The sequence below is a fragment of the Electrona antarctica genome, assembly GCF_951216825.1.
Source record: "Electrona antarctica genome assembly, chromosome: 16".
NCBI classification, from domain to species: Eukaryota; Metazoa; Chordata; class Actinopteri; order Myctophiformes; family Myctophidae; genus Electrona; species Electrona antarctica.
In genome coordinates, this window is record NC_136797.1 from 18,723,527 (window position 1) to 18,737,593 (window position 14,067).

The window sequence follows — 14,067 nt, forward strand, 5'->3', positions numbered from 1 at the left end:
CACTTGCATTAAGTTGCTCAAAAGCGTATGAGGCGATTTCACTGTGCATTCTGGGTAGGCACAGATTGCATTCTGGGATGGATTGGGCCCAAACACATGAACGCGCTGCCGCTGACTATCATTGCAGGCATTCAGCGTTCACGTGTCATCGTGAACGTGCACAATGATAGTCAATGGACCAGCGCGTTCATGTGTTTGGGCCCACGCTGCAATATCAAATTCGGCCACTATGTCCATTTCGCCTCAGGGTTTCATCCGGGTGCCGTCTCTATTCATATATACTCTAAGGGCAAAACCCCCGCGCTGGAATTGAAGCTCACTTCCAGGTTCTTTCAGAATGGTGGGGTTCCTGCAGAACCTTTTTTCCCCCCGGTGCCGCACCATGCCTAAAACCTCTGGCACCATGCCAAGACAAGCCAAGAAAAAAAGTGGAGTGAAATATTTAACATTATACTACAGGCAATCGGTTGAAATAAGTCCTCAAGCTGTGCTGAAATGGCCATGACAGAACACCTAGAGACGTTAATAGAAGATTTGAGAACAGAATAATCTAAAATCAAAAGATGTGTGTCATGAAACTTCTCTCATCTGACTCCTCTTCTATTTTGAGTGCAATCGTAATGAATTAATCCAAATTTATCAAATTAATTAATTAATAAATAAATAAATGTTCGGCCCGGGCCGGAGATTCTCCCCCCAACCAACACCGGGGCAAATCTTTTTCCTGTTATAATCTCAATGTATCTCAATGAGGTTTGGGGGCAAACTTTACACTTGGTTTTATTACTTTAGTAAACCTTTCCCATAAACGGCTGCGGTTGCAGCCAATAGCATTAATTTCCGTTTGCATTTCAGACTGGATATAGAAAGATGGCAGATTTGAAATCGCTGAAAAATATTACAAAATGTATATTTACGGTCTGGAGAAACCAATAGTCACTTTGTCCATGTTTTTTTACATTCTGTGCAGCACTGTCTGAATCTGTGTTTGAGTGGAAAGTGGAAATGATAGACGGTCGGTCTGGACATTTATTGCCACATCACATGTTTACAAGATTACCCACTTAAACCCACTTGGTTGGCTGAGTCCCTCAGGGCTCTTTACTAGTTACTTTTCTGTTTTCTACATTAAACACCGATCTACGAGCTCACAATGCGTCGTAATATTGCGGGCTTGTAGATCTGTTATTTTCTGCCAAAGCTTTCCTCAGAATAAGGATGGTGGCTGTGGTTTAAGTGGATACAAAAGTTGGTGAAATACTTGTTGCAGTTTCAAGGTGGAGAAAGAACAAAACACACAGAACATATAGGTCTAGGTGATAGCGGTTTCGGATTTAATTTAATTTAATTGCAGTCATCAGCCCTTATCAAGGCCAAGCAATGGAGCCAGTATCAGTGGCGTGCACAGACATTTAGAGGGGCAGGTGCTCAAGTGGAAAAAAAGGGCACTTTGTGCAGCGCGTGGAACCGGCCGGTTGCCTTAATAGTGTGAGATTTATAGATTGTGGGGCCTAAATAATATATTAGAAGCTTTTTATCAATAATTGATCAATGTTACCATGGTCCACATACTGTACAGTGTAACTGTACAAAATAAGAAAAAAAAGTGTTTTTTTTAAAGGGCACATTGCTAAAAGGGCAGGGGGTGCTCTAGCACCCCCTAGTGTCTATCTGTGCACGCCACTGGCCAGTATAGACATATTGACGTTGTTGTCAGCCATTGGCGACGTCGCGTTGGTCGCGTTGTCTGACTACTAACCCATACCGGTCAACCGGCCATACAACAACTTCGCCACAAAGTGAAGTTGTTGTATAGCGTTTAGTGTGCGTGCGTGCGTGCGTGCGTGCGTGCGCGACTGTGCTAAAAAGCAGGACACAAAGACTCCCTGCAGACTGATAGGATCTTCCTACTCTGTTTGCCAGCAGTCAGTCTAAGATCTTTTATCTCTCTCTCCATCCCTGTCTGCGTCTTTCTCCATGTCTCTGTCTGTCACTCACACACACACACACACACGCACGCGCGCGCACACACACACACACACACACACACACACACACACACACACACACACACACACAGGTTTGTGGAACTGGAAAACATTCCACTAACCTTTAAAAAAAAAAATGATGTCCAACGTGGCCAATGAGATTCTACTGGCCAAATGTACAATTTAACAAGTGTGTAATGCAGGTACGTGTACAGTATGTGCATCCAAGGGTGTCGCTTGGAGAAAAAAAAAACAGATCTACCAGCTTAACCAGTCTTAAACCCTATAGCGTCCTTATTCTGGGCATGTAGGCAAACATCTTGTTGCAGATGTGAGCTTGTACATCGGCTATAGTCCGTGCAGAGATTTGGTATAGAGGAGTGGACCAAGTATTGGCCCCTGAACGACCTCTGTCAAGAAGTGGGTTTACGTGGTGTTAAAGTTCAGTTCAGTTCAGTTCAGTTCAGTTCAGTTCAGTTCAGTTCAATGAATGTATTTATTTCATCATTTTTTTACAACATTTTCGTAGAGACCAAAAAGGTTGAGGCTGAAGCCAATGGCTTATTGTGCTTATCTTTTAGACGTCAATCAGACTTGACGTCAGGGGGGGGGGGGGACATAAAACAAACAGGGTAAACAAACAGAAGAGAGAAACAAAAAAGAAAGACACGACAGGTCTTAAAGGGACATTTCACCACTGGAAGAAACTGTAGTCACTCAATGTTAATAGTATTTGTAGTAGACAGTATAGCACAATTTGAAATTTGTACCATAATGGCCTCTCCATCTTGTGGAGAGGGGGAGGGCTGTCTTACTGACACCAATGCCTGATGAGTCATCAGATGAGTCATCAGGCATTTGAAATACGAAAGTGTTTCTTGTGTCCTAAACATAATTAAAAGGAGCGATTAAGACAAGGAGCGATTGACACACCCAATAATGTAGGCCGCCCCGACAAGCGGGCGCAGTTCTGGGAAACTGGCGCGGTCACCTTACGCACCCACCTGCCCGCTGCCGGAGATGAATAATCTTTTTTCTTCACAATCTATTCTACACAATGCAAACAAAAATCAATGGTCGTAATGACGCTTGATGTTTGTGTGTTCCCTGAAAACTGTTTTAGGGACATAAACAGGAGGGCTTTCAATATTTTCAAGAGGATATGATTGAATATGCTGCTATTGTCTTCTTTTGCCTGTTTGTTTCACTCTGTTGTTTCAAGGTTCAAGGTTCAGCTTTATTGTTCCACTAGGGAAAATTGGGTTTGCAGCCACAATAATCCGAGCAGTCCCCAATTTAAAAAGCACAATACATAACAGACAATACAACACAAAACAAAATGGCACACTACAAAGCTTCTTTTCACTCTCTTCTCTCTCCCTTAAAAAGTGAAAGCAGCATGCAGACAATGTAAAGTAAAGTGCAAAAACAACCGCTAACCATGCTAACTGAATACAACTCCCCATGGAATTCACAGCTTATTCTTTGATGGAGTTTCTCTTGTTTCACTTTCGTTGCTCTTGTTTCTATATTATTCCTCTTGTTTCTTTCTCTTGTTCCTCTCTGGCTTCGGGTGTTTAATGTTTGGTAGGTCTCAGGTTTTGTAATAACAAAACACGCACACACGCTCGCGCACACACGCTTGCGCGCACACACACACACACACACACACACACACACACACACACACACACACACACACACACACACACACACACACACACACACACACACACACACACACAGTGACAGTCACTGCGTTGCTATCAGTGTGAGTCTGACAGTTAGATAAATTACATGGTTTGCTATTCCTGTGCAGAACTCTGACTTTACTGTGTGTGCACACAGAGTAAGCAAGTAAGTAGATTGCACAACACCCACGCTCACATACACACAAACAGTTTCAAGTTTCATTTGCATTTATATGTACAAAAATATATGTATTTTTTTTTTGGGGGGGGGAGACCTCAAAAATCTACCAGGCAGCTGTGAATGATGTCCTTGGGCATACATCAAACAGTACTTTCTCACAACATGACAGCTTTCTCACAGCACGCCTTCAGACATAATTGCATGGTGAGAGGCCATTCTCACACTTGACTTGTTGTGTGAGTCGCATTGAATGCTAGAGCCAAAACCTGTTTGTTTATTCTGTTTGGTTTGGTGAGGTGAGAAGAACAGACACACTCGGGTGACAACTCTGGGAACCAGATTAAACATATTCAGCATACAGTATCTGAATGTTGGCACTTCTGTCACACAAGAAAGATGATAAAATATCAGTTCTTCAATGCAGTATTTGTAGTTCTTATGAAGGAGCAATCATTCCCACACGTTCAGGTGATAGGAGCGTAGTGTACAGAGGCTGTTTGTTCATCGTCTGCCCCACAATGGGAAAACTCTGGGCTTGAACCGAGGTAGCCGGTATCACCAGGTACTGCTTAGTGAGCACACTGAGCCTCTTGTAATGGCATGTCCTTCCCTCCCTTTGTCTGTATGTCCCTATGTTTAGGGTACCAACAGGTGCCAAAGTGGCGCTGTTGAGCTAGAAACAGAGAGAGAGGGAGAGAGAGTTGCACTGTTGCCTGCTAATTACAATGTGGAGCGTGTGTGCATGTGAGAGACATACCACACCGCCGTTACGTTACATGGTTACCTTCTGAGAAAAGTAACTTTTTTGCGTGGTTTTTTGCATCGACAATTACCGTAAAACCCGCCCTCGAGGAAAAAATAATAATGCATCCTACAATGTGTTGTGGACTGTGGAGCTGCTGCATTGACATTGATGATCTCTTCCCTTTCCCCAATAAATCCAAAAATAGGGTGAAGAATACTTCCACAGCCTTACTAAAGGAAAAACTATCCGTCTCCTCTCAACACTGCGACAGGTCTTAAATGTAACTAGTAGTAACGGCATTGTTTTTGGAAAAGGTAACTAGGTAACGGACTTGTTAGGTTACTCCCAAAAAAGTATTCCCGTTATATAATGACGTTATTTTCTAGTTACACCCAACACTGCCAAGAATTACAGTTGTTGAGGTCAATAATACTGGCATTCTGTGCAATGATTCTTGTCTATGGACCGTTACCCTTACCACAGTCGCTTACCTTCCATTCTGCCTGAACGAGAACCCTTCGGAGAATTCCAATGGTTTTGGCCTTACTTTGCCCTGTCAGCGGAATGAATTGCTGATGTCGTTGTTGTTGTTGTTGTTGTTGTCAGACCTCTGAATCAACTGACATTACTGCAATCTTTCCACTTTTTCCATTTCACGTTTCCCCTTGTTACCATTACTCCTGGTGACATCTTGCTCTAAAATCAATGTTTCCTGGTTGACATCCCCCCGCCCCCACGCGTCTCTCCCAATATATTTTCTTCTTCCTGTTGATATTGTATAAATGAGATGTACAGTAGGGAAATTAGCTAGAGATGCTGTACATACATAAATGATGATAAACCCTTTTTCATGCACTAAAGGACATTTCGAGCAACCAATGGCTTAATTGCCGGCACCCAAACTCATTCCGCAAAACATGTGGGTGCTGACTCCTGTTTAATAGCGCAAGCAATAAAGCTATTAGATCTTTTGTATTATTGAATTAAAACTGGCTAGGGTCCATGCTAGCTTCTAGCTGTAACCAGCAGTGATGGTTTGCAAATGGAATGTGAAAACGGGGTCGGCCCTGCTTAGGTACACAGCTCAGATGTACTCAAACACAGAGCTTCAAGCCCATCTCTCTTCCATGTGTATCCATGCATGCAATGTGCACACCGGTATTCCCATATGCAGCTCCTGTACATAGCTGCATATGGGAATACATTTTGTGAGGTAAACCATGACACTGGGATTGGGAAAGCTTTTTTTAAGGTTACGATTTTTATCCTATTAAAATTGGCTTAAGGGTTTTCTCCTCCCATACACCGGAATGGGCCAACTGTGCCATGGTCGGACAAGCCCATATCAGGTACCGGAATGTTACGGTAATTTAGCTAATGGAATTCTTCCACTGTTGATGGTGGAGGAGGGGTTCCTTACCATCGATCCGAGTCACTCACCTTTCAGTGCTGATCAAAAACCCATTTAAAGTCAACCACGTCTGACTGGCCACCTGATCTGGAAGGAGGGCAGGTTCAGCTGTTGTGGAACTGAACAGACGAGGAGCAGAGCAGGAGAACGAGAGACTGAAATTCCTGCTAATACAATCTTTTAGGAAAAAATGTAGGAAACATTGAGCATTCTTCACCTGATTATTAGCATTTCTGTGAACTCTCACTCTGCTGTGGGTGGAAATCCACAGCAGAGTGAGAGAGAATTTTTCTAAGGAGAATTTTTCTCCTTAGTGGGTTGACCAATAGATTTCAAATTGCACACTGACATTGACCTATGTACTGTATATGCAAGGAGTGAGAAAGCGCATTCTTCCCTTTTCCCAAACTTATAGGCTCTTTATAAGCATTTCTGTGAACTCTCACTCAATTAAGACCGCTGTGGTTGGAGATGGGGGGGGGGGGGGGAGTGGCTCACAGGAGAAGTGGCAGGTTTAATTCCAATATTGTGCTTTCCTCTTTATAGTAGCATGCTGTACCTATACCTGTGCTCACCTCTTTATAGTAGCATGCTGTACCTATACCTGTGCTCACCTCTTTATAGTAGCATGCTGTACCTATACCTGTGCTCACCTCTTTATAGTAGCATGCTGTACCTATACCTGTGCTCACCGCTCAGTCCTCTTTATAGTAGCATGCTGTACCTATACCTGTGCTCAGTCCTCTTTATAGTAGCATGCTGTACCTATACCTGTGCTCATTCCTCTTTATAGTAGCATGCTGTACCTATACCTGTGCTCACCGCTCAGTCCTCTTTATAGTAGCATGCTGTACCTATACCTGTGCTCACCGCTCAGTCCTCTTCATAGTAGCATGCTGTACCTATACCTGTGCTTTCCTCTTTATAGTAGCATGCTGTACCTATACCTGTGCTCACCGCTCAGGGTTATACACACAAACAACACCACAGAGAATGCCAGCAGTGTGAGAAAAACAGCAACTTTGATTAAAAGGCTTAGCAAAGCAGCAGACTCAGCAAGGCTGGGCTACATGTAGCCTGTATGTGTGTTATTAATGTGCAGCGAGCTTAGCTTTAATTATAAAACGGTCTTATCAATCGTGTCGGCAAGAATCAACCCATAGAAGTGACTTTTTGAGTGGTGCAACCATAGGGTGCAGCCACTCCAATGCCCAGCTTTGTCCGTCCCTGGTGGTGTCCCTGTGTCCCTGCATCCCTGTGTCCCTATGTATGTTTAGGGTACCAACAGGGGGCGCAGTTGCACCACTCACTTCAGATTGGTCTGATTTATCATTTTTTACAGTTGCCGTTCTCATGCATTGTCTCCTCAGTAGGTTGGTATATGAATCTGAAATTGATTCAACTTGAACTTGAACTTTTGTGTGTGTGTGTGTGTGTGTGTGTGTGTGTGTGTGTGTGTGTGTGTGTGTGTGTGTGTGTGTGTGTGTGTGTGTGTGTGTGTGTGTGTGTGTGTGTGTGTGTGTGTGTGTGTGTGTGTGTGTGTGTGTGTGTGTGTGTGTGTGTGCGCGCTGTGCATCGCGTATCTGGATTAATAGACAAAAAGAGACTAAAAGAAAGACACTGTCAAATCAATAGTGATTATGAAAGGGAAATCTAATTATCTTTCCATAAATATTCATCAGCCAAACGTCTTAATTTGTACAAACAAGCTTGCACACATGCAAACACACCCACACAGACACACCTACTGTACACACACACACACACACACACACCGCGCATAACTGTCGGATAAACAGCAGGCTAAATGGGATAAATGTCAAGCAGGTGTAATTCATTCTCTGTGCTTTGAAATGCATGCCTCAGGATCAGTTTGTGCTTTTGTAACCCGCCGGAGGGTGTAGATTTGGTTGCGTGTACAAACTGTACATACACTCTCGGAGTTAAATTAACACTCCGGATATTACTGTGTAGAATACTTGGAATACCCGAAACCCTTGAAATGAGTGGAATGACAGTTTAACACACTCGTGTGTCAATTGTTTCTCTTCCAGGATTGGCTGAGCAAGTTTGGTTACCTCCCCCCGTCTGACCCAGTGAATGGCCAGCTTCAGACCAAGGAGGCTCTGACCGAGGCCATCAAAGCCATGCAGAGGTTTGGAGGCCTGCAGGAGACTGGTATCTTAGGTATGTCACTGGGTGTCTGGGTGGGTTGGGAGGTATGTGATTAAATGTGCACAGTAAAATCCTCCTGTTGGTTTAACTCTGAAGAGGACCGGTAATTGTATCCGAGTTACAAAATTTAGTTACAAATGGATACATTAATTCCAAGGATTCTGAACGCCAGCGTGGGATGCACACGCAGATCCGACACACCAAAGGTGCGACATGTGGAAATCACCCGTCGCTCCCGACAATGCGCTGGTCCGACATGCGTTGCGCCGTGCTTGCGGTTACGTTTTGGGTAGGGTGTCGGTTTAATGACAGTCGGACCAATAGTATGACGGATCTAAAGCCTGTACACCCCCCAGCATGCCTATTCTGGGGAGAACTGTGAGAACAGAATCAGTTTTAATTGTATGTCAGCTTTTTAATGTGGGTCTCTAATGTTATAGCCTGGGGTCCACCTATGCTTTCTATGGCATAGGCAGCTCCCGGCAGGATCCGCAGCTGCGTGACATGAGACTAATTAATTAGAGCGACAGAGAGAGAGAGGAGTGTGTGTGTGTGTACGTGTGCGTGTGTGCGTCAATTTAACAAAGGTGCAGACGATCAGAAATCAGCAGAGAGTGATCGACGTTTGCGCTACTCTATGCTGAATTGAAGTGGACTTGGTCCCAGACTTTTTTTTTTCTCCCTGGAAATAAAAACGTCTGGGTTTCCGAGGGTACTAATGTTATTGATCACATTGATCAGTTTGTTCATATTGTGCAGACCATGGCTGAAAGTTACACCTTGCTGTTCTGCTCCTTTCCAGACCAACCTACCCTGGGCCTGATGAGTACCCCCAGGTGTTCCCTGCCTGATGTGTCCGAGACCGAGGTGGCGAGAGGCCGCAGGAGGCGAAGTCCCACTCCCCAGAACAAATGGGCTAAAAGACATCTCTCTTGGAGGTAAACCATGGTTAAATATAGTTCAATTCAGTGTGGAAAAAAAGAAATGATACCAATAGGTTTCAGCATGCAACCAAGCATACAATGAATTGTCTTTTAGTTCTACTCGATCTCTTCTCCAATAGTCCCTCCCTAACATTTGAGCCTAGTTTTTATTTGTTGACAAAAAACATATTTATAGTCTTACTTTTAGTTAACCTAGCTTAGTCTTTATTGTCTCCACCAGGCCGAAGGCATGGGGGGAGAGAGTATGTTTTGCACTCCGTCCGTCCGTCCGTCCGTCCGTCCGTCCGTCCGTGTGTGTGTCCGTCCTTCCGTCTGTGAACAGCTAATCTCCGGCACCGTTAACCCGGTCGATGCCAAATTTTGCACACACACTCCCTGGATGCCAATGATGAACCTCTGCCCCAAAATTTCCAGAACGGCCTGTTATAGCGCCACCAGGAGGCCGCTTTGTGCAAAACAAGTTTTTGGACAGTACACCTACAGATTTTGTCCAAACACGCAAATTGGTACACAGTCTCTCTAGAGCCATTCAACGAAACGGGTCTTTCAGATTTCTCAGACTCCATCCTGATTGGCTAAGATTGGCTTCCAAAGTTCGCAGGAGTGCTCAGTTTCAAACAAAATGCTGCAAATCATGAACACATCGTGTGATTTCCGTAAAATTGTGCACGCACGTTCCCACTAGGCAGAGGAAGAAATGCCACATGAACATTTTCAACTCAGCCTCATGGTGGCGCTATAACTGGCCAAAAAGTGTTTTACCTCTAACTGCACGGATCTGTGGATAACTTTGTATGCCAACTCCCTAGAGGCCAAGAAAAAACCTTTTGCCTGGAATTTTTCCACATCTGCTCTTTATAGCGCCACCAGGAGGCCGACATAGGTAAAACACATTTTCTAATATTACTCCTTCAGATTTTATCCAAATTTCACGCAAATCGGTACACATGCTCTCCATAGTCATGTGATCAAGAAGGGTTTGTTTGATTTCTCATAATCCACCCTCATTGGCTACAATTGGCTTCTAAACTTTTCAGGAGTAGCCCGCTTTGTACCTGTTTTGTACAAATCGCCACAACTACTCAACGCAGCGTCCGATTGTGGTGAAACTGTGCATGCATATTCCCACTAGGCTTTGGAAGAAATGCCACTTGACAGTTTTCAAATCAGCCTCATGGTGGCGCTACAACAGGCCAAGAAGTGTCACTCTCTCACTCACACACACACACACACACACACACACACACACACACACACACACACACACACACACACACACACACACACACACACGCACACACATATTGTTCCTAAACATTTTGCCAAACATCACACACACACTCCTATCATCCTGGTGGAGACCTGTGCCCAGAAGGGCACTTTTTCTAGTTTAATTTTGATTTAGTTTTCGTCTGTGAAAAAAGGCAGTCGACGAAACATTCGTCGTCATAGTCAACAAAGTCAGCACTAGAGCAAAGGCATCGTCACTCAGTCATTCCGTAATGGATCCGTGTTAGCCCAGCAGCATGGAACATCTGTCACAGGATAGGGTTAAATATGGAAGGAGAGAGCCAAACAGATGCTCGGTCTCCATGCTGATTTACACACGTTATGAGCCTGAACCAGCTACTGCACAGCAGACAGGAGAGTGAGGAATGGGAGCTAGAGCTGCTGTAGTCTGGTTGGTGGAAAGACACCACTGTGTGTGTGTGTGCGTGTGCGTGTGCGTGTGCGTGTGCGCGTGTGTGTGTGTGTGTGTGCGCGCGAGAGACAGAGAATGAGAGATAGATACTTGGCGAATTGTATGTGCGTGCATGAGAGACAGATGCTGTCTCTCATGCACCAATATGGCTTCATGCTTTATAACATTTATCTTCTTTGTACCCACACACAAACATGCCTCTCACATTTATTGTCACAGACGCAAACAATAGTTTGTATAGCGGCATTATGGAAAGTGAAACTCTCGTGCACTTCCTCAACAGTGTCGGATATAAAACACCTTGGTGGTGGCGTAGGTGGCTAACAAGCTGCATGCAGCAGCAGACATTATGTCAGTCCTGGCTTCTGTCTCTCCTCTCCCCTCCCCTCCCCTCCCCTCCCCTCCGCTCTCCTCTCTCTCCTCTGTTGCTGTCTCACTTGTGTACCGGTGCCAGTCAAACAGCTTGCTCCTGTCAGCCCTTCACCGCCGTCTGTGCAGCCTGTCTGCTCAGATCGCAGGAAGCCACCTTTATATTTAACAAAACTGCAAAAGGAAGGACATCAATTTATTCACCCTGGAGCCCACTGCCAGACACACAGATGGTGTATTTATTGTAACTTTATGATAAACTCCTGTGGAATGTGTGTTGACTTCAAACCCAGAAAGATCGCCATATGGTGTCACTGAAAACTCCGTAGCAACATGTTGATGTTCTGTCCATGTTGGGCCCCTTATTTGGGTGTGTGTGTGTGGTGGGGGGGGGGGGGGGGGGGGGGGTAGTTGATGATAGAATTTTTAGTCCTGTGTGTTTTTTCATTTCATTGATGTAATACCTGTTTTATATCAGCGCTCTCCCATGGAACACAGAGGAAAATTAAATGGATAGTTCTGGTGTTACACGTTTTTGTTTCCCCTCAGTTGGCAGAGGAAGAGTGGCACTCATTTCGGTTCCCTCGGCATCCTGCGTACAGTATATGTGCCAGGTTTTACAACAAATACATTACATTTGAAATGACTCTGAAACAAGGCAGATATTCCTTGTTTGTGCAGGCGTTCGGGGACAAACTTTCTTGTAGAAATTATTATTATCGTAGAAACATTGTTATTTACAACACTGTTTTAACTGGAGCATGGTTTTGGGGATTTTTATGTTGCCATTTTGGTAACCGTTTAATAAAGGCAATAAGACACGCAAGGCCCCATGGTTTATCTGTGATTTCAGAAGAGCTAAGGGGCTTGTAGGCACTCTGCGTCGTGCCCAACAACAGCCTTTAGCTGTTCTGAAATCACTGTGAACCATGCACGTCGCACGGCCTCTTGGGGCATATTGCTTTATTTTTATTGTTTCCTCAGCAGTTCTCATATAACATTTGGAAGATTGTTGTGATGGTTTGATGGTTGTATAACACTTCTGCCTTTATTAGGATAGCATACACCACAGGGAATGACAGGGCTAAGCAGGAGTGAAGCAGTAAAGATTCAAGACCACAGGTCCCACACCTGCACCCACACCTGCACGCACGCACGCACGCACGCACGCACGCACGCACGCACGCACGCACGCACGCACGCACGCACGCACACTGTATACAGAGAGAGAGAGACAGAGATCCCCCCACTCCCCTGAGTATAGGGATGCTTCAGTAGGTTTCATGTGGTTACTAAAGCGCTTTTCAATGTGTACATTCACCCTTTCTCACACACCAGTGGCGGAGCCATCAACCCTGCAAGGCATCAAACTGCTCGTCAGGAGCAGTTTTAGGGGTTCAGTGTTTTGCTCTCAGTGTCAAGTATACACTTTGATACGGAGCCATGCGGGAATTGCACCGGGAACCTATATCGGTTCCGTGGCGGCCGCTTTATCACATAAGCCACTGCCACCCCAGAGAGAGAGAGAGAGAGAGACTAAGAGAATGAGTGAAGCTAATACAGTCTCATGCTGTTTTATTGACTGAGATGGATATTTACCAGTGGGCCAGAGGGAACATCAGGAATGATGGTCAATACGAGGACAAACTGCAACCACAAGCTGGCACCAGAGCAGCTGCAGGAAAACATGCATGCATAGATTATCATACATTCTGTAGATTTTTCTGAAATAGTTATTTTCATCTTTTTCAGTCCATCATTGCGTAATTGTGAAAAGGCAAATATACATTATTGTATATTGTTGTAGAAGGGAATTTAAAAGAAGAATAAAACTAAACAATTGCTAATAAATGCGGATATGGAAATATGGAACGGCTCTTCCCGCATTCCCGTTTCCCCGCATGGCTTTGTGTCAAAGTGTATAGTTGAGAGCAAAGTGACGCATTATCTGTAGTAGATAAGTATCAGAGCAAGAATTTCCTTCAGTGTAACATACTGTACATAATATGGTCTTAGCTTAACCCTGGGATAAACGTGTGTGTATAAAGCATGTTTGGATTAATGATGTGAAGATTGTAGCGCTTCACCAACGAGGTCGTTTGGCATAGTGGACCCTAGACCTCTACGGTAGAAGTCACTAAAACACAGTACATTTCAAACACATTGTGAATGCGCACATACAGGTACATGCTTTAGCTGGCAAGCATAGCTGTGTTCATTAAATACTAACATGCGCCCACATGCGTGGCACACACGCACAACCTGAATGTTTTTCCCCACTGGGACCCCCTGCTCGCATGAACTAAAGAGAATCCACTCAGCGCAGCGGCCTTACCGTGGAGGCGTCAAAAGAGTCACCTCGGGCGAGGAAGAAGAGCTGGGGTGCTGCGCTGCTGAGGCGGTGTGCCAGCCCGCCACCCCCTACACACACCCCGAGGCCATGTTCTTCATGGTTTCTTCAACCAAGCTTATCCAATACTTTTTGCATATCAATGTGAACAACACACAGAGAGGAAGTATATATCGATTCAAGCCTGACTGTTTGGCAAATCAGATCACTCCTACAACCTGCTTCCTTTAGGCAAAAGTTGAAGCAAGCCTGCTGCGAGGCTGATCCCATGCTGGTCTGACCAATTGAACAGCATACCCAAATAGTACTATACTGACTTCTTGAGACAAATGTGAGTCGTGACCAAACGGCAAATGTTTGACTGGAATGTGGAAGTACAGTTCTCAAGTCATAAAATCGTGACGTTCCACAAAAAAACCCAGCTGGCACTGTCTAAAGCAGACGTGAGCCACGAGAGGCACCACCGAGCAAGCCGTCAGTCGGTGAGTCGCCACGCCCAATCGTAACGTAA

At 44.8% G+C, this 14,067-nt stretch overlaps 1 protein-coding gene across 1 annotated transcript in view; it reads left to right on the forward strand.

The window, feature by feature from the left end:
* Positions 1-14,067, forward strand: part of LOC306939130 (matrix metalloproteinase-17-like) — a 114,348-nt gene that overhangs the window by 43,970 nt on the left and 56,311 nt on the right. Inside the window, exons 2-3 of the mRNA XM_079523630.1 lie at positions 8,071-8,203; positions 8,994-9,129. Coding sequence (XP_079379756.1) covers positions 8,071-8,203; positions 8,994-9,129 — 269 coding nt within the window. The remainder of the gene's footprint in view (positions 1-8,070; positions 8,204-8,993; positions 9,130-14,067) is intronic.